General features: G+C 29.9%; 1 protein-coding gene across 1 annotated transcript in view; it reads left to right on the plus strand.

Moving 5' to 3' along the window:
• The first annotated feature begins 3,607 nt into the window (after positions 1-3,607).
• Positions 3,608-24,626, plus strand: part of LOC111623712 (oxysterol-binding protein-related protein 8-like) — a 186,583-nt gene continuing 165,564 nt past the window's right edge. The window contains exons 1-2 of the mRNA XM_023366398.1: positions 3,608-3,772; positions 20,333-20,372. Coding sequence (XP_023222166.1) covers positions 3,761-3,772; positions 20,333-20,372 — 52 coding nt within the window. The 5' untranslated portion in view covers positions 3,608-3,760. The remainder of the gene's footprint in view (positions 3,773-20,332; positions 20,373-24,626) is intronic.

Consider the following 24,626-nt stretch of genomic DNA (forward strand, 5'->3'; position numbering starts at 1 on the left):
CAAATTTTTTTTTCTTTTTTGTGGTTATTTGTTGTTGGTCACGGCATTTTCCGTTTGTGCGCCGTGTGTTTTTTACGGCATTTGTCCACTGAATCTACTTGAACCGAAAGATGTAAAAATCGCTTGGAGATTACAATTTTGCCATAAATTATTTTCGCTTGTTTGTATCGTTTGTTCTTATTACGAAAGTCCATGTGTTTCTCACAAACGTGCGCTAAGCAAATATCGCAGCGCGTATGTGTCGCTTGAATTTTCCTTTCCTCTGACTGTAGAAAGACGTTATTCAATTTAGGAATTGTCAGTTAAGAAACACGATGTTTTGACATTGTCGTACGATTGGTACGTTCGTAAAAATTAATACGATTAGCGCGAATAATTTTTTATTAAAATAAATATTTTGATATTTAGAACGTTGGCCGTTTTAATAATAAATTACTAGAGTTGTCCGAGAACGTGTTAAAATGTTTCGATATTTCCGATTGAACAGTTAATTAGCTTTCCATTCGATGGTTCTGAGCATCACACTACTGGTCATGGAAGCTATATTGGACTTGAATTTATCAGATCTTATTCTCTTAGGACTGACACTCCGGTTGATGTTCGACTTAAGTCTTCCAGGACTATTGGCGAAGTCTATATATATGTCTGAGTAGTGCCGTCTCCTATACTTTTCGTGTATCGAGACGAATTAATAGAGAGGTTGCGCCCCAAGTTCAAACGTTACTTCTACACGGTTTACGTTTTCACTCAAAAAAAAAAAAAAAAAAAAAAAAATTGTTGCGGCGCACGTTCACATCATCAGGTGACTCAGTGAACGTCGCACAATGACTCAAGGGAAATTTGTTGAAAAAATGGCCGATACATTTATCATCGAGGGTTACCAGCGAAGGTAAATAAACAAATTAAACTATTTTAAAGTATTTATAGGATGTTTAATAACACTAAATAACAGTGGCGTGCCGTCATTAGAAGAGGTGGATACGCCGCTTTCCTTNAATCAGGAAATGTAACTTATGTTATTTTAAATAGCTATCGTTCCGCCATCTTTTACATACGTATTAGACGGAGGAATAAATATACTTTCCGGCGTGAGATGGCGCAGCGTACGGATTGGCAGAGGGCCAATTAAAGAAGACTGCAAACGTCGAAGATTGGCAGACGCCGGACCGTGCGTTATCTACGTTTGATGTGTGTTGATAAGGCGTCTTCATTCAAAAATTCACAATTGAGATGCTTGAATGAAGCTAAGGACGATCATAAAGGAAAAAAATGGAAACGGATGTAAGTTACGTCCTCGTTTCTCATACTCTATAGACCATTTTCTGTTTTTAGAATTGTTGATAAATATTTGATTCCACGATTTGTTTATATCTTCGTTTGCTCTCAATGAAACTGTTTGTTCTTTATTCGCTGGAAATTAAATGAAAATATTCCCTAATAATTAATCGAAGCGTCGTATTTTAACTCTTACTCCCTAAATTAATTAACACTTTATAAATTATAAATATTTGAAAATAAGTTTTCTGTGTAAATTGTTAGCTTGAAACTATTTAATAATTTTGTAAATACATTTACAATTTGTAAACATTCTTACTCCATTTCATTAATATTTAAAAAAATAAGTTAATTTCTTGTAAAATTTAACTTGATCAAAAGTAAATTATACTTTGATAATGACTTTGGTAATGTGTCATTATAAAAATACAAAAATAAAGATATGTGAAGAGATTAGTTTGCTTACATGTGATGAAACTGTTTGTGAATTATATAATTACCATATAATTAGAAATTTTGTAGACGTGAAATCAAAAATTAATTACGTATCATCTTCGTCTGTTGTAATTAAATTTTATTTTATGTTGTATAATTCGTTGCTCGTGTGACTGAGTCGGTAAAAAAGTATCTATTGTATTTTTTTATCGCTTTGGTCCAGCCTTATGGATGCCGGGTGTCAAAAAATAAATTGTTAGTTGCGGCATCGGAATCTTGCGTTTAAAGTTATTGATGATATTGTGACTGTCCGCTATCGATAGATACTAAAAATGTATTAATTATCTAAGTGATTGATCGTATGCTTGATGATGAAAAAAAAATGCATCTTTGAGGCTATCTTAACCTAAATACACGAATAACTGATATATATTTTGAAGATATATAAATTGGTAAAAAAAAGAGTTGGCAAAAAGAGAAGATATAAAAAAGGATGCTTTGTAGATAAAAAAAGGATGTGTTCTTTGGTAAAATTATGTCGCTAATTATTAATAATGATTGTTGTTTGATACGAAATCAAATGTGATATTTATAACTTTGTTTTATGTTCAGCATTGTCGAAAATAGTATGGATTTAGAACCGACTCCTGTTAATGTTTGGTTATATTTAAATTCATTTTGTTAGTGAAATTACATATGCATGTGTTGTTAACCAATGTTTATATATACATAAACAATTCATCTGAAGTGTAACTGGAGTTTTAATAAGAATTTAAATAATAGTTTAGTCTTTAAAGTTTCTAAATGTGAAAAACCGAAATCATTTTTTATTTGACAACATTTCTAGCCGTTTTATTTTCTGTTAATAATGATGTAAACTTTAGCAAAAAATCTTGTAGGGAAAAAAAATAAATGATTAAATAACTTCAATAACTAACCTTAACCTTAGCTATTGAAATCTTATTGAAATGTTAAAAAACAAAGTAAGAGAAATATTTAAATTTAGAAATGTAATATGTATTATTTGTTTTCTGATAAACAATATAGAGAAATGTGAACAGCAGGTCACTTATTAAGCACTGTAGATGCTATTTAAAAGACTCATTTTGTGTTTGTTCAGGTGACAATTGAATTTTACTTTCATATCTTCTTTCAAAAATAAAATCATAATATTAAAAATTTAATCTGTTTTAGTAGGAATTGTGATAAAGAAAAAAAAAATGAAATGTAAAGTTTTTAATATGACAAATATTGAATACTCATACAATGTCATATTCTGTAGTAGATTATGAGAAATATTGACGTGAAGGTTAAGCAGCTTATAAGACTTATAATAGTAAAAATAGAATATGGTGACAGTGTGATTAGTCAACTGAACTTGTTTAAATTTCTGATAGATTGCAATTTTATATGTTACTTTTTAAGTTATGAAAAATAAATCAAGTCAGTATTTAAGATTGCTGACTATTTTATACTTACAGAGTAAGTGTGAAATAGTTGGTAATCTTATATTGTATTTCCTTGAGATATCACAATATGATATTTTTTCTATTATTTTAAAAACATAAAATATTATTAATGGAACATAAAATTTTGGCCAGTTGCTTATTTCCCTTGGGATACTCTATTTTCACTATTAACTTACTGTATATTTCCTGGTGAATAGCATGAAGTTATCATGCTGTTTAATTATCATCAACCTACAAATTCTTATTCTAGAAAATATTTCTGAAAGAACAATAAATGCTAGTTTTTTTATGGAGAAAGTGGAACTATTTTATAGGAAACATCCACAAACATCAAAACTCCATTTTGAAAACATAAATTTAATGCAATATAAATGACGGAGGAATAAATATACTTTCCGGCGTGAGATGGCGCAGCGTACGGATTGGCAGAGGGCCAATTAAAGAAGACTGCAAACGTCGAAGATTGGCAGACGCCGGACCGTGCGTTATCTACGTTTGATGTGTGTTGATAAGGCGTCTTCATTCAAAAATTCACAATTGAGATGCTTGAATGAAGCTAAGGACGATCATAAAGGAAAAAAATGGAAACGGATGTAAGTTACGTCCTCGTTTCTCATACTCTATAGACCATTTTCTGTTTTTAGAATTGTTGATAAATATTTGATTCCACGATTTGTTTATATCTTCGTTTGCTCTCAATGAAACTGTTTGTTCTTTATTCGCTGGAAATTAAATGAAAATATTCCCTAATAATTAATCGAAGCGTCGTATTTTAACTCTTACTCCCTAAATTAATTAACACTTTATAAATTATAAATATTTGAAAATAAGTTTTCTGTGTAAATTGTTAGCTTGAAACTATTTAATAATTTTGTAAATACATTTACAATTTGTAAACATTCTTACTCCATTTCATTAATATTTAAAAAAATAAGTTAATTTCTTGTAAAATTTAACTTGATCAAAAGTAAATTATACTTTGATAATGACTTTGGTAATGTGTCATTATAAAAATACAAAAATAAAGATATGTGAAGAGATTAGTTTGCTTACATGTGATGAAACTGTTTGTGAATTATATAATTACCATATAATTAGAAATTTTGTAGACGTGAAATCAAAAATTAATTACGTATCATCTTCGTCTGTTGTAATTAAATTTTATTTTATGTTGTATAATTCGTTGCTCGTGTGACTGAGTCGGTAAAAAAGTATCTATTGTATTTTTTTATCGCTTTGGTCCAGCCTTATGGATGCCGGGTGTCAAAAAATAAATTGTTAGTTGCGGCATCGGAATCTTGCGTTTAAAGTTATTGATGATATTGTGACTGTCCGCTATCGATAGATACTAAAAATGTATTAATTATCTAAGTGATTGATCGTATGCTTGATGATGAAAAAAAAATGCATCTTTGAGGCTATCTTAACCTAAATACACGAATAACTGATATATATTTTGAAGATATATAAATTGGTAAAAAAAAGAGTTGGCAAAAAGAGAAGATATAAAAAAGGATGCTTTGTAGATAAAAAAAGGATGTGTTGTTTGGTAAAATTATGTCGCTAATTATTAATAATGATTGTTGTTTGATACGAAATCAAATGTGATATTTATAACTTTGTTTTATGTTCAGCATTGTCGAAAATAGTATGGATTTAGAACCGACTCCTGTTAATGTTTGGTTATATTTAAATTCATTTTGTTAGTGAAATTACATATGCATGTGTTGTTAACCAATGTTTATATATACATAAACAATTCATCTGAAGTGTAACTGGAGTTTTAATAAGAATTTAAATAATAGTTTAGTCTTTAAAGTTTCTAAATGTGAAAAACCGAAATCATTTTTTATTTGACAACATTTCTAGCCGTTTTATTTTCTGTTAATAATGACGTAAACTTTAGCAAAAAATCTTGTAGGGAAAAAAAATAAATGATTAAATAACTTCAATAACTAACCTTAACCTTAGCTATTGAAATGTTAAAAAACAAAGTAAGAGAAATATTTAAATTTAGAAATGTAATATGTGTTATTTGTTTTCTGATAAACAATATAGAGAAATGTGAACAGCAGGTCACTTATTAAGCACTGTAGATGCTATTTAAAAGACTCATTTTGTGTTTGTTCAGGTGACAATTGAATTTTACTTTCATATCTTCTTTCAAAAATAAAATCATAATATTAAAAATTTAATCTGTTTTAGTAGGAATTGTGATAAAGAAAAAAAATGAAATGTAAAGTTTTTAATATGACAAATATTGAATACTCATACAATGTCATATTCTGTAGTAGATTATGAGAAATATTGACGTGAAGGTTAAGCAGCTTATAAGACTTATAATAGTAAAAATAGAATATGGTGACAGTGTGATTAGTCAACTGAACTTGTTTAAATTTCTGATAGATTGCAATTTTATATGTTACTTTTTAAGTTATGAAAAATAAATCAAGTCAGTATTTAAGATTGCTGACTATTTTATACTTACAGAGTAAGTGTGAAATAATTGGTAATCTTATATTGTATTTCCTTGAGATATCACAATATGATATTTTTTCTATTATTTTAAAAACATAAAATATTATTAATGGAACATAAAATTTTGGCCAGTTGCTTATTTCCCTTGGGATACTCTATTTTCACTATTAACTTACTGTATATTTCCTGGTGAATAGCATGAAGTTATCATGCTGTTTAATTATCATCAACCTACAAATTCTTATTCTAGAAAATATTTCTGAAAGAACAATAAATGCTAGTTTTTTATGGAGAAAGTGGAACTATTTTATAGGAAACATCCACAAACATCAAAACTCCATTTTGAAAACATAAATTTAATGCAATACAAATGTTTTTGATTGCCTTAAGCAACCATCATCAGGTTACAGAAGTGTTCTAAATAAGAACATAAATTTGGAATAAACGATTTAAAAAAGTTAGAATGATGTCTGGTTGAAATTAACACTGACTTCAAATACAGTAGACCCTCTATAACACTAGATAATTTCGTGTTATATGAATTCCATGTTGTACGAGTTACGAGTCACTTAGATTTTACAATTACGTGAGCCATTCACAGCCCAGCACATGTATTTGTAAAAGCTAAGTGACTCATACAATATGGAATTCATATAACCTGGAATTATCTACAGTGTTATAGGGGGGGTCTACTGTAATGATGCCCATGATTTTGGAGTTTATTGTTATCCTTAAAATTGATTCTTGTTCTCTCCCTGTAAGCTTTGTAAATTTCTATTTTCAGTGTTTAGTGGGATCTTTTCTATAATATAATCCAGTTATTAAGATATTTTATTTTCAGTGAAACCATTTTTTCTTTAATGAATAAATTCACAAACTATTGTAATAATACTTATATCCAGTTTATTATTGGATTATGTTCATATGATATAATATGCAATAATAAGTTTAGACAAGGAAGTTATCAGAATTTCATGGTTTCTTTAATCTCTTCATTTGCCAAATTTGGCATGTTTGATTTAATCCTAACTAATAAAATGTCTTTTGTAGATTTTTCCCTCTCCTCAAAATTCTTATTTCTAAAAAATTTGATTTTATATATTTGATTATGAAGGGTTTCATCTGAGTTTATAATATAAATGTTTTTGGAAGAAGAATTCTGATTTCAAGATCATGAACAAATTATACAAAAATGATGCTGTTAATGAGAAAAGGTTATTACAAAATTCTTGTATTGAATAAAGATATCTTGCACATAAATTTCAATGTCTACATAAAATATATTGTACTGTACAGCTGAAACTTCTTTTAAACACACAAACAAATATTGCACTGACCTTTAGCATGTTTCCAGCAATTCATTATAATAATAAGCAAACGTTTTCGGCCTCTTTCAGTGGCTAGCATCAGGCTTTCAATGACGATAAAGCCTGATGCTAGCCACTGAAAGAGGCCGAAAATGTTTGCTTATTATTATAATGAATTGCTGGATACGTGTAAAGGTCAGTGCAATATTTGTTTGTTTTCAATGTCTGCATTATTGTTTTAGAATGATAAAACATTTTGCATAATCATCCCAATTTCATTCTTAATTTAATATCAAATTAACAAAAAAATCCCTCTCTTCTTGTTCCTTTATTTTTCTTGTTAAAATCTTTTGATTTGAATGTCTCAGTTCTAATGTTGCAAAATTAGCATTGAGAATTTTAGTCATTTAAACATTTTCTTATTGGTACCATATCCAGCTTTTTTATTTTTCATTAGAAGCTTTAAATTCATCTTGTATCAAATAATATGCATGTTACTTACCAAGTGTTCATTTCTAATTATTCTTATGTTTATCTGAGGTTCAAATAAATATATGATTGTTTTAACATGTGTGATAAAATTCTGAAAAAGTACCTTAAGCTAGAAAATTAAATTTTGCTGTAGAACAAAAAATTGCAATCTAAATATGGTTGAAATTGTTGATTTTTAGGTTTCAGTAAATATTTCTAGTAATATTTGGCAACATTTATGTATAAGCATCCTATTATATACTCCTTTTTAGTCTATAGAATAAGATATACTCAAAAAATAAAAATTGATTTTTTTTCAACTTAAGGTACAGTATCTTTGATTGTTACTTTTATGTATTTATCAGTCTATCATTATATGGTTGTCTTTTGGAGGAATATACTGATGGGAAACTGCTGTTTTTGTTCAAATTTTCTAAATGTAGTTGTTCGTGGTGATAAAATATTATCAAGTCTTTTCTTAAATTTTATTGCACATATCAGATTATTATTATATTTGTAAAAGAAGTTTGCAGATATTTGGATTTGTGCATTATACATTGCCTACTTAATATCACAACTTTGTTTAAATTCTGATGTTGAAAACAAATAAATTCTTCCAAATCATAATTAATACTGTTGACTGTCCATTAATTAGTCTTTGATGCTTCTCTTTTCTAAGTTCTCAAATCCTGTGACAAATTTTCTTGGCCAACTCTTATTTTTGCAATGGTTTTCTCATGCTGGTATATCTGGAATAGTTTTTAATTTCTCTATTGTCCTTTACAGTCTTAGACTACTGTAAAGTTATTCCAGAAGGCATTTATAGATTTATCTTTGGTGTTTTTAGTTCCTATTTTATTAGGATGAGATTGTCAATTGTGGTGAAGTCCTTTAAAAAGTGAATGATGAGGTTAAGGTAGTCCAAGACCTCAGTGCTGTAACCCATACATATTGTTCAGTCAGCTTTAAAGGATCTGATCTAGGCTAAGGCTAGATAAAGGATTTAGTATTAGGAGGTTAATAAATAACCTCTACTTATCATTTGCAAACTCATTTGCATCACTTGGGTGTTTGGGAACATTGCCTAGCACAAGTAGGACTTTAAATAGAAACTTCTTTTCATCCAGGTATTCTTTAACTTTGGGAATGAAGCAATGGTTTAACTAGTCCATAAAGAGATTCTTTCTCATTCAAGTTTTCTTGCTCCAATTTAATATAAAGGCAGTTTATTTTGCTAGATTATCTAGGAGCTCTTGGATTTTGTGCTCAGTGAACTAGAATGTTTTATCATGTGACTTGTATTGCTACAGAGGTGGAATGTAGCCCCATTCTCTTGCCACTTAGTCTAGGGTTTTTTCTTTGTTGGCTATGTAGGTGTGCTGAGGCATATTTGTCCAGAACAATTTTATCTCATTAGCTTTATAAAGCTGTTCAGGTTACAATATCTTCTTCAGTTGCACAGGGAAGGCCTTAGAAAGTTCATGATTGATTGAAGTGGATTTCCTTATAATCTTAACATTGCTCTATGAATAACACCTTTTGAACTTCTTTGTTTCTATGTTGTCTACTTGGACCTTTTTTATTAATAGGACTTATACTGGTGTGGTTTCTGATTAAGCAAAGAGAGGAAAACTTAGTCAAAAGTAAAAAAATATCTTTATTTTCACCTGTACACTCTTTTTGTGTGTTTCGGACCTGAAGGCACCTCTTCGGCAGGTTTACAACATTCTGTAAGGTCACAGGTCTGAAACACACAAAAGGAGTGTACAGATGAAAATAAACATACTTTATTTTGACTTTTGACTTAGATTTCCTCTCTGCTAATCAGAAACTATACCAGGTCCTATTAATAAACAAAGTCCAAGTAGACACTGTTTTATTTTTCATTTCTATATTAAGGACATAGAGGTAAAAAGAATTAATATTTTTTGAAGTTCTGAAACCAGCCTTTTCTTGGAAAGTCTACCCAGAAGAGTGAATGCTGTTGTAGCAGCAAATGGAGGCCCAACCTCCTATTAAGTACATGGTCTGGACCTTTCAAACCAAAAGAATTAAGTTTTTCATGACATTTGACTATAGAAGTGTACATAAATCTTTCTGTTTTGTTTTCTTCATGTCTCCATTATTTTACCCTTTATTTTCATCCTGACAAGTTTTTTCTCTGTAGAAAGGTTCTAATTTTTATATCATTACTTTTGCTCTACAATGAATTTTATAATAAAAATAGCATGAGCATTAATAGTCAGAATTATTTCTGTGCATCTAACTTACCATTCACTTTCTACAAGAATAGAAATCTGTGTATGAATCTAACATAAAATAAGATACAACTGTACTAATGTAAAATATAAATACACAGGATAAGTTGAAGATTGGATAAAATACTGTACAATATTGAAGTTTCAGAAATAAAACAAGCATTTTTATTTATAATATTTTACATCCTCAATGTTGTTCAAAGTCATATTGATCTTTATTGCAATTTAATTTATTATTAGATTTAAATTACATGAATTGCTTGTCTATTTGAATCTGATAATTACCGTGTTTCCCTGAAAATAAGACAGTGTCTTATATTAATTTTTGCTCTGAAAGATACTCTAGGTCTTATTTTCAGGGGATGTCTTATTTTTTCCATGAAGAAGAATTCACATTTATTATTGAACAAAATAATTCCCAAGTCGAACTTAGACGAGAGTGATGTATATCCAGTCATGTCGAACTGAACTTAAATAAAACCGAAGTGGACTTCCCACTCTCGCTTCAACTTAACCTTTTTACAGCGTCGACATCGGGCTCGATGACCAATTAGTTCTTACTGAACTGTAGAACTATGCAAATGTGATGTGGCGTGATTCCCAGCCGACCAATTAGCCCTCACCAGCCGTAACGTTATGCAAATCTGTGATACCCAAGCCATAGTTTTATGCAAATCTGTGATACCCAAGCCATAGTTTTATGCAAATCATGCTGTGTGGCATAATTGTCTGCTGACCAATCAGTGGCTGTACTTTCAAAAAGCCAACGGCCACTTTCAACCATCTGTCGATGACCGTTACGAGTAAAAAAAAACTTTGCTAGGTCTTACTTTCGGGGGGAGGCCTAATATTTAGCAATTCAGCAAAGCCTATGCTAGATCTTATTTTCAGAGGATGTCTTATTTTTGGGGAAACACGGTATTTATCTGATTTGATCTGTATAATTTGATAAAAGATATAAATTTCAAAGATATCTTTACATAAATTAATTTTGTTAGTTTAAAAAAAATGTCTCTTTCTCTCTTCATGTGCCATATCAGATCACTCTGATGTTGGTGAACACCTGATGCAGATTAGTGTGAGGACCTGAACAGGGGTCGACTGAGAAGTCCGAATTATGGGTTCAATCGAAAATAAAGAGCTCCTTTTCAGACGATAAGAAAACGGATTAGGTGTCTCGATTGAACAATGCAATTGGTTTTTTTCGGAAAATTAGTTAAACAATGGAAACGGAGAAATTTGAGGAAAACGCGACGAGAGAGAAAGGATCATATTCAGTCGCTATGTTAACCTCTCCCGCGCCCTCCATTAGGTTTCGAATTGTCACCAGGTGACAATGAGAGACCAATGGAGAGGCGACTGCTGTAAAAAAATCTATAAATTTGTGCGATTCAAGAGACGAAGGTTCTTGGTTCGTAGTTTTTGGTTCTTGGTGTTTGGATACGTAGTGTGTCGTCTCATGGACGGTCGTGCTCCAGATCTTAGAAAAAAAGAGGACATTTTGGAACATCGTGGAAGCATCGTTCTCTGGGTGCTCCTAGCAATCGACAGATTCGTCGGTTCGTCCGCGAGAAGCCGCCGAAAGCCGTAATCAACGCCCCGGGGCCCACCGAGTGTTTCACCGACAGCGTCCATCCACTAGTGACGAAAACCGACTTTTACGAACTTTATTTCGAACTTTATCCGTGCGCTTTGGGGTGCTACCTCGTCTAACAAGTAATTTGTAAGGAAAATTTCTATGTTTAATAAACGGTTATATGGTAAACCTGTCTCAGGAAGTCATTCTGCGCCCACACGACAGAAAGAACCGCTCGGCTGTCGAACACCTCACCCCTAATCGGCTGGCCTCACATTAGTATGGATTAGTTTGAGCACCAAGTGATGTTATGGGGAAGTTAGCACCAGAGTGGTTCCCTGTTGCCTTCTCTGGATATGTGATGTTATGTGGGGGAGAAATGCCTTCCAGGAGCCCATCCGGGCAAGGTACAAACCCACAATTGAACTCCCAATGTTCAGGGACAGAACCACTTAGCCACTGTTGGGCCTTTAGAAAAAATGTACAAATAACAAAAAGAGGATTTTTTCAAACTATATTGTGTTTTCCAAGTTGCATTTTACAAACACTTCACATCACTTATACTTACTCCAGCACATAAAATGGAAGCACAAATGTTTTCAACCATTCTCAAGTTGCATTTTATTCTTTCTGGTATCAGACCAGTTAAGGAGAACGAGAAAAGTCAAAATACTTTTTAGAAATTACAATATAGTTTTTTTGAAAAATTCAACGTTCTTCTTGTAGACAATTGGAAAGATGTATCAATAATATCAAAACTTTGAGCATTGATGTATCAATAATATCAAAACTTTGAACATTGTATTCAGTCCCCTTTTCTTCCTTCAATACAGTGGAATACTAATGCATCATATGTTCAGTATGTTGGATTAACATTATCATTTAGTATAAATGTACTTAATAACTGGATATATACAGGATGATTCACTAGTGGTGTTCAGTAGTGTTCAGTAGTGTTTTCTTGAAATTTTCCACCCACCTTTGGCCCCTGTCACAATAGACTTTCCCTCCAACTAACCCTTCTCACTTCTTTTCATCTCTTTGAGGATATACCACTGAGTAATGCTTCCTATCTCCCTATAAATATTAAATAGTGTTTTCTTGGAAACTGTTGGAGATGGGACTAATAATCAAGTTCAATCAAAATCAATCGGGGATAATTTTTGGTGACCTTGAAAATCAGTGGTTTTTGAGATACAGAAAAAATAGGGATTTTTAAATTATAAGGGGGTGCTTTTGAACCATTATATGGATTGTATGTGACAAAATAAACAACTTTTGTAATAGGTCACATTTTCTTAAACCTAACAGTTTTTAGGATATTATCAGATTTTTATAAGAAACTGACTCTCTTTTCTCCAAAAGTTTCTATGCTGGGAACTTAAGTTTATCAGTTTCATTATTGAAAAGCTTTACATGACAGAAACATAGTAGTAATGAAAGTACATTTCAAAATATATTTAAATTATATGCTGAAAATGTATGCCCTCTTGGTGTATACAGGCATATATTTTTCTAGGAAAGGTATTTAATACATTTTGTAATTCATATATACTGATCTTATGAAAACTTTCCAAAATTTATTATTATGTTTTCAGTAGAAGAATGTTGAAAGTTAACCATTTCCTTAATTTGCCCTCATAAAGACTGGCAGAAAGATTTGCAGTTTAGGAATAATTTTGGTGGCATGCACCTAAAGCCATCAGTATATCAAATACAAGACACATTTGAATAATTCATTTTCATGAAAATAGTGGAAACAAGTACATACATAAAAAATTTTAAGATGGTTTGTCAACTGTAAAATATAAAGGTTATTCAAAAAAATTTGAGACTGATTTAGATTTGTAAATCCAATTACCAGATGTACTTGCCCTCCTGACATATTTTAGTGTTACTCTATATGCATTAGAACTTACAGTAACAAAAGTACATCTTTTCATTCAATACCTATAGGCTGCCAAATAATGCAGTGTTGCATATATCCAACATGGATCTGAAAGATGAACAAGCAGCAATTAAATTCTGTGTTAGATTAGGCAAATCCTCAGTGGAAACATCAACATGACTCAAGAAGTATTTAAGGAACATGCTTTATCATGGGTATGGGTGTTCAAGTGGTATAAGAAATTTTGGGATGGACAGGAAGCACTTGTTGCTCATGTAGTATTGTGGAAGCAATGAAAAGCAAAGCAAGACTGTAATATGAACCAAATTAATTGATATGGTTGTGTTATGTGATGAGTCATGGTTTTGTTATTTTGATTCAACAATGAAAATTAATTTAGTTCATATTTCATTGTTGAATCAACTAAAAAAGTGAAACTGCAAGACAAAGATATTTGGGAATCTTGAAAAATCAAATGAAGAGTAAAATTGAAAAGAAGCACTCTGAGTTCATGCAAAACAGTTGGATTCTCTGTCACAATAACACTGTTCTGTGATTTTCAACAAATCATTGCTGATCTGAACATTGAGCTAATGGTCAATCCTAATTAGTCTGGATCTTGCACCTTGCAATTTTTTTTCTCTCTTTCCTGAGTTGAGAAGAAAGATACAAGGGCAAAAATTCAACAGTGATGAGTTGAACAGTGATGGGTATATCAAATACTATATCCAAAAGAGTATGTTCACAGAAGTTTATGAAAACTAGATTTCAAGATGGGATAATTATATTTAGTTGGAGGGAGAATATTTTGAAGGATAAATAAAGCAGATTTTATTTATGATCATTATATTGTCTCTGTTGTCATTAGTCTCAAAATTTTTTAATGACCTTTGTATATAATTTAATAGGTCTGTCTGTGATGGCAAGCTGTTTGAGATTTTAATGTTTTTATGATTTTCATTTAAATAACTAAAAATTTTAAAATACTTAAATTTAGATGGAATTTTTTACTTCTGATATAAAACACAGTCTAATTTTTTTCAACTTGTAGAAAAATATGAAATAAAAAGATTAAAAATAGTAATTTAGAAATGATTCTTAAGAGAAAATTTAAATATTAGTTTTATAAATCCAGATTTTTTATTACTTATTATATTGATATTATTCTGAGTTTTGTTTTTACAAAAGCAAGAGACAGGATGGCATTTTTTTCTAAAATTACTTATGTGAAAGAAAATTTTTTTTTTCAAGAACTGAACTAATCATAATGATTTGGATGAACAGGTTAAGGATGTTTAAATTATAGAAATTATATATAAATATTATAATTATACAATTTTATGTACACAAATAAAAATGTTAATGTTACATATTATTCGTTTCCTCTGTACCCTATGAAGTGCAATTGAGTAGACACAAGACAGTTTTTTACATTCTTTATTTATTCATTGGTTGATATATGTTTTGGGTCTCTGATACCCTTCTTCAGTCAACTTTTTATTCTGTTGTTTGTAGTTTAAGATGACAGAATAAACAACAAATAAAAAGTTGATTGAAGTGTGGTACCAGAGACCCAAAATGCATATCAACCAATGAATAAATAAAGAATGTAAAAAACTGCCTTGTGTCTATTTAATTGCACTTCATCATGCTGAGGAAACAAAGTACAGTAAGACCCTGCTTAACGCTGATTCGATATAACGCAGTCTGCTCAAAGCCTAAAAAAAGCTCAAAATTTATGCTGATTCAAATTATTGTGGCATTTCATTGATTTATATATAATATGATTATTCCCAAATGCAAACCAATTAGAAAAAGGTGGAAATTTGTCATAGCACTGTACTTTCCTTAAATCTATATTTGTTTGGTGCAATTTTTGAAAAAATTTAACATTGTGGATGCCATAGGCAATATCGACTTTACTTGGCAATAACTAACTGATAAATGCATGAATGGAGTGTGGAAGAAGTTATGGCTGGAGGTATCCAAGAATTCTCAACGAGAAGAGCTTATTGTTGACCAAATTGTCAACCTAATTGATAAGCATGACTAGGAGATGTAGATGAACAGAATATTGAGGAGTTACTGCAGGTTTCTGGTGAGAGCCTTGACGACGACACCCTTCAAGAACTGGCAGAACAAGGAATTCATGTAGAACTAGAAAATAGTTATTCTGAAAAGGAAAACACAAAGAATTTCTCTACAGATTTCCTTACTAAAAGTTTGGTAATGATAATCAAAATCGTTGATCAAATTGTAGCAAATGATCCAGATTTTGAAAGGAGTGCAAAAACAAGAAGAGGCATTTTGGATGCAATCTCCTGCAACTGACATTTGCTTAAGGAAAGAAAAAGAAAGCAACAAATGAAACTACATGACTTTATCGCAAAAAACAATAATTTCAGAAGAGCTAGGGCTTTCATCAGAAAACATTTTTTGTGATGAAGGCCCTAGCTCTTCTGAAATTATTGTTTTTTGCGATAAAGTCATGTGATAACTTTACATTTCTGTGTTCATATGTTTGTGTTATTTAACATATTATTATGCAAATTAATATAAAAATAACTTAAAATTAAAGTAAAATCTGTTTATTTTTAGTCATGTGTTCTTCTTTCTCTATTTACTCTGTGTTAAAATGACCTTGTTTAATGCTGTTTCATTTAGCACTTTGTCATCTAGGAACGGGTCTTACTGTATACAGGAAGACATGGTTTCAAATTTAATAAGCTACATATTATGTTAAAAGTTTTGATTTAGATTTAAACTATTAATATTTACAAAAATATAGTAGGACCTCACCATATCATGCCTTGTATTTGGATGGATCATTGTTTTTGTCTCCAAATATGAAAGTTTTTAACAATAATGGATGGATAAATTGGTTATTTGCCATCTGGTATATTTCTCATTCAATTTGTCTCCCTACATGTGGGATTTAAAAAGAACTACTGTATTAGCAATTACTTAAAATTTAATTTCATAAAATACTGTAATATTATGTGTTAGACATAGATGACAATTTTTTGTAAAACTCGGACCTCAGAAAATAAAGAAAGAAAAAAGCAGTAGTAGAAATCAAAAAAATTTTTTGAATTTGTTTCTGAAGAAAATAGGAGTTTTGCCCTTAAGTACAAAATTTATTGCCCCAAAAATGAATTATGTTACTAAGAGCATCTAAACAATAACAGTTATTTTTTAAATATAGAATATTTTTTTTAAACTGCTATAATATTTTAAAAATTAATGTTACAGTAAGTATAAGTTACATGAAAAGTATTACTATATATTTTAATCAATACTGATTTATTCTTATGCAATAATTATATGAAGATAACTTTCATTATTTGTTTATGAAAAAGTTTCTAAAATTTGTTTTCACTAGACTGAATGAGATATTTCAATTGAATGAAAGAAAGACTTAAATTTATTTGGTTAAATTAATTAGTCTTTCTTTCATTAATTAAAAAATGCTTTTAAAGTTAAAATTTATTTAAATTATTATTTTTATTAAACACCTTTAAACTTATTACTTTTTTTCACGTTTTATCGAGTATATTAATTAATTATGAAAAATGCTTATTTAGTTTGATTGGCAGAAAAGTAAAATTCATTATGTTATAGACAAGTTAAGAACTATGGTGTCACATTTTTCTTTAAAATTTTTAAATTTAAGTAGTTTTGAAATGCCCATTTTTTAATTAGAGCAATATTTCATGTTGCTACAAAATTTAATGTATTTTATACATAGCATAAAAAATAATTCTTTGTTTCAAAATTTGAAATGAAAAGTAAAGTTATATGATTAAATTTAATAGCATTTGTAACAAGCCAACAACTACTGGATTATATTGGGCTATTATATTGCAATTATTTCCAGATTATATCACTATTAATAGTCTGATATAATCCGGTAGTTGTTGGCTTGTTTTGTATGTACATTGGGTTTGTGATGTTGGTTTATGTCTTAATAACATTCTCAGTTTAACTTTTAAAGTAAATAGTATTCTAGAAAACCTTGATTCACAAATAATTATTCTTCTGTCTTCATTATTATCACTTGAGGTAAATCAAAAATATCAGGATTTATAATTTTTTTGTAATATGCATGTGTTTTTAGAAACCAACTGAATGCAAAGTCCAAATAATATCTAACCTAATATTTTTACCTAATATATAGCAAAGCATTTAAAAATTAAAAGTACAATATGGCTTTCCTTAATGATTTTAATTCATTACTGAAAACTCTGTTGCAAAGCAAAAAGTCATTAAATGAATAAGCAAATTCCATTAAGGTTGAAAGCATTTGTTTTGATGTTTTTATTAAATGTTTTCCTTTTGTTACTGAATTATAAAGGTTTGTTGATGTTTGTTTGGTAAATTCCATTAATTTCAATAGGAAAAATTGTAATTCATTCCATTTTGATTGAAGATATGCAATCAGTTTTTGCAGATAGAAAAATATAGCAGTTGAGAACAATGAAAATAAGTTTCAGATTGTTGTTTATTACTAATGTTTACAAATGTAAAGCAAATAAATACAATTTGAACAAAAGATATAATATAATGAAGGCTTTTTTTTTTGTACTCACTAAAAGAGGCTAAGAAGATTTTAATGTTGTGATGGGTGGTGGTTGATGATAAAGGAGAATGGAGTCATTTTCTAGAAAGTTGTGTAGAATTATGTGATCTGTTTTATGATTCCATGTCTAAATTAAATGTACTCAATGGTAATTTTCTTTTTCTTGCTATTATTACACTAAAATGTTTTGATTATGAAAGGCTTCAATATAACTGTATAATTGAAAATATCTCTAGGTGAAAGAAATTCAAGATAAAAGTTTGTTTGCTTTGTTGTAGTTTACATTTGTACATCATAATCTTTTTTCCCTTGTGGACACTAAGATAGCCTTTCATCAGGCTTATTGTAGGTTTTGCTAGGTCCACAATGGGTGATCGGATAGTGAGGGATGGGTCTGACATATCTGGAAAAGACCACCTTCAAAATTTCTTGGGGTTTTTTGACCTGACATATTTATTTCTGGAGTCTCCAAAGCAATTGACTGACACCTTAACCATTTGGTCATCTGACTGTTCGTATCTCTTCTTGAAGAGTGCCAAAGCATATGTGAGCATTTTTGAAACTACTGTATAATTAGCAATAAAATTATGGACAATGCCTGTTGTCAACATTGTCCATAATTTATCTTAGCAGTGTCCAAATTTTTCTTTGCCTTTTCTTCTTCTATAACTTTATTAAAGAACATATGTGTGTATTCAAGTTCACTGAATGTAAGTTCTTCAACATTGTATTGCAAATATTCATCTGTTATTTGCATAAATTTTCTGGAACCTAACTTCTCTTGCTAGAATTGAAATGTTTTTGTTTTGTATCACTCACTTCATTAAATTCTCTAACATCTATGATGAATTGAAAGTAGTATTTTTAATACAGAATTGTTTGTGGAGTGATTTCCTTTTCAATTTATTGCAACTTTTCTCATTTTCTTTTCTTTCTGCACTATTTTCCTTATTTTTTCAATCTATTTTGAACTCATTGTTGCAACAGAAAATTCTCCTGAAAAATTCATTTATGGAAAACTGAAGACTAAATATAACACTTTAAAATGTAGAAAATTGTACATAGGCACAACAGACTAAAGAGCATTTTGTTGCCAGTTTAAGAATAAATTAGTGGATATGTTTTTTTTATTATAAAAAGCTTTTTTTACCTTAAAAAAAATATGCAGGGAGGCTAAAATGTCTTAATTTTTTGCCATGTCCAATCACCAGGCACTACAGTCTTCCACCTTGGAATAAAAGATTGGAGAGACAACCTTTATTAGAGGCAAAGCCTCTAATAAAAGATTTCCTCTATGCCTTTTATTAGATGTTTAAAGTCTTTCATTGCAGAGACAATATTTTATTAGAGGTTATGCCTCTAATAAAAGGTTCTCTCTGCAATGGAAGACTGTAGTTTCTGTTGATTGGTGAAAAATGTGGTGAAAAATGAATTGTTTTTTCACCACATTTTTGGGATGTGGTGAAAAATGAAGACATTTTAGTCTCCTCTATGTATTTTTTTTTAATGAGTAGAAATTGTCAGCCAATTTTTAAAATAAAAAAAAAAGCCTTTTTGGTTTAAAAAAAGTTGCTATACTGAAAAATGGAGTTATTGCCCAAAAAGTGGTATAACTTTTCAAAAATCATTATAGCAAAAAGTCATTGAACAGTTGATAATGGAGGGATAGGTATAGTTGAAAAAGTTTATAAATTCTTTCTGAACTTAAAGGCTTGATATTTATTTGTTTAAATAGATATTTGATTAAGTCAGATTCCAGCAAGTTTTAAATCAGATATATGATAATTTAAAATGATTGCATTTTAGCTTAAAAAATTTCACATTTTATTTAGATGAAGGTAACATCAATTTTTTCCACGTATTTCTTTATATAATTTATGTAAAAAAAACTTAATTAAAATTATAAACTGAATAGAAAAAAATATTTGGGTTCAAAATTGATGTTGCTTACTTTCTGATTACAATTGATAGTTTTAAAATACAGTGGAACCTCGGTATACGACCTTAATCCGTTCCCGATGTTTGGACTTATACCGAATTGGACGTATACCAAACCACCCTTTCCCATAAGAAGTAATGTAAAAATGATTAATCCGTTCTCGTGTAAAAAAACTGGCTGGCTTTAAACACCTCGCTTTCCTGGCTAGTTCCTGCTTGATTTTTCGTGAGATCAGCGTGTATCTTTTTAGCTTTCTCGCAAATAATTGCTTCCGATANGGGTTCAAAATTGATGTTGCTTACTTTCTGATTACAATTGATAGTTTTAAAATATTAAAAATATTTTTTGAAATTAAAATATAAAACTTAATAAATAGTAATTTTTATTTAAATATTTTTAAGATCTCTGAATTTATTTATTTGTTATTAGAGAAGTATATTAGATTATTATTGGATAAATTAAATTATTTTATAATTTTTAAGAACAATGTTTTATCTGAATATAATATTTTAAAAAGTTTGTTTTAATTCAAGTTTCTATAAAAGATTGAGAAAAATTACCATAACATTTTAAACTAATAAAACATTGTTATTAAAGATCTGATTTGTTTTTAATTTTTTGTATTTTAATTTTGTTTTTAATGTATATTTTTTGTAGCGAATCACAAAAGTCATGCGTTCCATTAGTTCTCCTCCAGGTCAGTAATTAATTTAATTTAGTAATTTAAATGCCAAATTATTAAATTATTTTTTCCACTGTATCATTAATCACATCTAAAAATTCTGTTTATTGTTAATAATAAAAACATAAAAATATTCAAATCAAAATTTAAAATCAAATGTACCTTAAGTTTTAGAAATTAATTCTGTATGAAAATATGAAGCTCAAAATGGTGAAAGAAGCTAAGAAATGGTAAATATTGTAAGTAAGGTTAACAAAATTAACAGGCAGAAGTATATTATAGATTTAATACAATTATACAGTTAAATTTTTAATATTTAAATTAAAACTTTTTAATTGATTAAAATTATTAACTGTATTAGTAATTATGTTTAATATATATTAAAAGTTTATACTCATTTTGGCAGCAGAGTTTAAGATATTACTTCTTGTTCGTGACATCATAATTTTAATTTTCACTTTGCACATGGATATCTATCTTTATCACTTTTTAACAGAGATTGTGATTTAGGTGGAGTATCTGTTACTGCAAGGATATATATAACATTGCACTTAACTAAATTAAAAAATAATAAAATAGCAAACATACAATGGCATATACATGATTTAAAAATTACACAAGGGATTTTATTAAGTACAATATATATTCCTGAAACTTTTAACTTTATATGGTACAATAACAATAATGATGGGTGCTGACTACATAAAAGGTTTTAACTGCATAGTTAACTAGTATAAAAGGCAATGTAATTTAACTACTAGTTAATAATGTAGATACTTTGTTTATATAAAAAGTACAGTGGGTGATCGGTTAACGAACAGATTGGATAACGAACACTTTCGCGAAAGATTTTTATGTTCGGACAATGAACACATGATCGGATAACGAACACCCCATAGAACAAACACAAGATGAAGCGACGTAAAATAATGAATACCGATTGGTCTTCCCTTGTCTTCGGGCAACAATTTGAAACTTTTCGGAGTGTGGGCGACGTTGACATCGACACTCAAGCCGGTATATACCAATCGGATAGTATTTCTCTGAACTTTCAAATTCTCCCTTGTAATTCCAGCCTTTTATTTTTCTGACAAAACAATTCTATTGTGTATTTGCGAGACTGTCGGGTAGGTACTCGTTAAGTTTTGTGCCTGTTTTTCTTTTCGAAAGGTGAGAGTATAATAAAAGGTTCTCTCTGCAATGGAAGACTGTAGTTTCTGTTGATTGGTGAAAAATGTGGTGAAAAATGAAGACATTTTAGTGAGCAGAAGATGCCTAATGTTGCTGGGCAATATGGCGTAAACAGGTCTACAGTAGGTCTCAGTTCAATCTTATTTAAGAAAAATTCTGTATAATCAAGAAGACTACAGCAGCTAAAGGAGTAACAAAAATCACATCTGAGAAATAAAGAACATCAAAGAGTTCTTAATATAACCTGAAACGGATCTGACGACAGAAGAATGCCAAGAACTCTTGAATGAAGAACACCAAGAAACTTGGTGAGATATGTTTTCTTCTGAAAAGTGGATTAATGCCGATATCTGTTATTAAAGATCCTTTGAAGAAGTGGGAGGATGTCAGAACAATGGTCTTAGAATGACATCCAAACCAGGTTAAGGCTTGGGGATTTCTACAATTGCAATCCTATTAATTACTTACAAAAATTCCTGAAGAGAGAAAAGCAATCGACATTAGATAGATTCTTTAACCCATTTCAAATGGAAAAAACATGACTAATAAAAATGCAAGACTGTGTATGTATGTAGTTTTATTATTACATATAAATATAGTAAGAAAGTATATATTTTTTATTTTTTGGGGTCTCCAGAACAAATTAATTAAATTCCCATTAAAACCTATGGTAAATCGATAATCAGTTAACTAACAATTCGGATAGTGAACAAAGTCTTGGAACGGATTATGTTTGTTAACGATCATCCACTGTAGTTTAAACTACTCACAAATAGAAAATCAAAATACTAAACTACATTAACATAATAGTTTTGTTTTCATTTCATCCTTATTATTTAGCACTTTTATATATATGTTACAGTCAAAACCCGTTTTTAGTTAGAACGCGTTTTAACTAGTTGAAACTAGTTTATACTTACGGTGACCATACGTCCTTTATTTAAGAGGACAGTCCTTTATTTCACTGCTCTGTCCTCTAACTTTATTTATTTTATAAAATAGGCATTTTGTCCTTTATTTTGTAAATTCAATGCAAAGTTTAAAATCTTTTTTAATAATATATTGAACAAGTTAGTTTCATGTACGCCATCACGATCAGTGTTGTCATCGTGTCCATACATCGCTACATAGAGCGTGGTAATGCAGTGTGTCGCCAACCGAACGGCCCTTTGACAGTACCAAGGAGCGGATACTCTTATGGGAATTTTTGTGATAGTTTTTTAACTCTCTGGTTGGTGGATGATACACTTGGAGCGTTGGTGAGCATTCGTCGACACTTGTCGACAATCTTCGGGGGCTCGAGCATGTGACATATTTACTGTTAATGTACTAAATAATTGGGACATGTGTTTTATTGAAATAGAGGTGTTTGAATGGGTCACATTACTCAAAATCCCTTTGTGGGTGAAGGTAGAGGAAAGCTAGATTTTTATTTCNTATGTAGTTTTATTATTACATATAAATATAGTAAGAAAGTATATATTTTTTATTTTTTGGGGTCTCCAGAACAAATTAATTAAATTCCCATTAAAACCTATGGTAAATCGATAATCAGTTAACTAACAATTCGGATAGTGAACAAAGTCTTGGAACGGATTATGTTTGTTAACGATCATCCACTGTAGTTTAAACTACTCACAAATAGAAAATCAAAATACTAAACTACATTAACATAATAGTTTTGTTTTCATTTCATCCTTATTATTTAGCACTTTTATATATATGTTACAGTCAAAACCCGTTTTTAGTTAGAACGCGTTTTAACTAGTTGAAACTAGTTTATACTTACGGTGACCATACGTCCTTTATTTAAGAGGACAGTCCTTTATTTCACTGCTCTGTCCTCTAACTTTATTTATTTTATAAAATAGGCATTTTGTCCTTTATTTTGTAAATTCAATGCAAAGTTTAAAATCTTTTTTAATAATATATTGAACAAGTTAGTTTCATGTACGCCATCACGATCAGTGTTGTCATCGTGTCCATACATCGCTACATAGAGCGTGGTAATGCAGTGTGTCGCCAACCGAACGGCCCTTTGACAGTACCAAGGAGCGGATACTCTTATGGGAATTTTTGTGATAGTTTTTTAACTCTCTGGTTGGTGGATGATACACTTGGAGCGTTGGTGAGCATTCGTCGACACTTGTCGACAATCTTCGGGGGCTCGAGCATGTGACATATTTACTGTTAATGTACTAAATAATTGGGACATGTGTTTTATTGAAATAGAGGTGTTTGAATGGGTCACATTACTCAAAATCCCTTTGTGGGTGAAGGTAGAGGAAAGCTATATTTTTATTTCGGATCATTGGTCTGTAAATATACTCAACAGTGAATTATTTGATGAAGTTTTGTGTGTAAAAAAATGTCACAAACGAAAAGATCGACGAATGGTGACAGAATAACAAGCCCTGCCATCAAAAGTGGGTTGAAATTTTTGAACGTTTTACAGCAAAAGAAATTGCTTTCAAAAACATTTGTAAAATCGTAGAATTTCCTTTATGTCTCTCTGGATCTAATGCCCCGTCGAATGAATATTTTCATTGGTGAATTATATGTGGACAAATGAAAAAATCCAGTTAAAAGTAAGCACATTATTTCTGTCAAATACAACTTTCAAATTAACTGTATAGAATTTTAAAGCGTTTTTTTGAACCAGTGCTATTAAAAAAATTAATTCTACTGAAAAGTATCAAAATTAATGTTATTTGAATTTTTACAATGTGTATGTATGTGTAATAAATGTTATAAACTTATGAATTTGATAAGATTTTTTTTTTCTTCTTCGATATGTCCTTTATTTTCCCCCAAAAAATATGGTCACCGTATTTATACTGAATGTCTTTGTTAAAACCCGTTTTGTCTAGTTAAAACTAGTTTTAACTCAAATTCATTTTTGACTAGCAGTAAATTCTAGTTTTAACTAGACAAAACGGGTTTTAACAAAGACATCCAGTATAAACTAGTTTCAACTAGACAAAACGGGTTTTAACAAAGACATTCAGTATAAACTAGTTTCAACTAGACAAAACGGGTTTTAACAAAGACATTCAGTATAAACTAGTTTCAACTAGA

The sequence above is a fragment of the Centruroides sculpturatus genome, unplaced genomic scaffold (assembly GCF_000671375.1).
Source record: "Centruroides sculpturatus isolate CEXI.00-Female unplaced genomic scaffold, Cexi_2.0 scaffold80, whole genome shotgun sequence".
Classification (NCBI taxonomy): Eukaryota; Metazoa; Arthropoda; class Arachnida; order Scorpiones; family Buthidae; genus Centruroides; species Centruroides sculpturatus.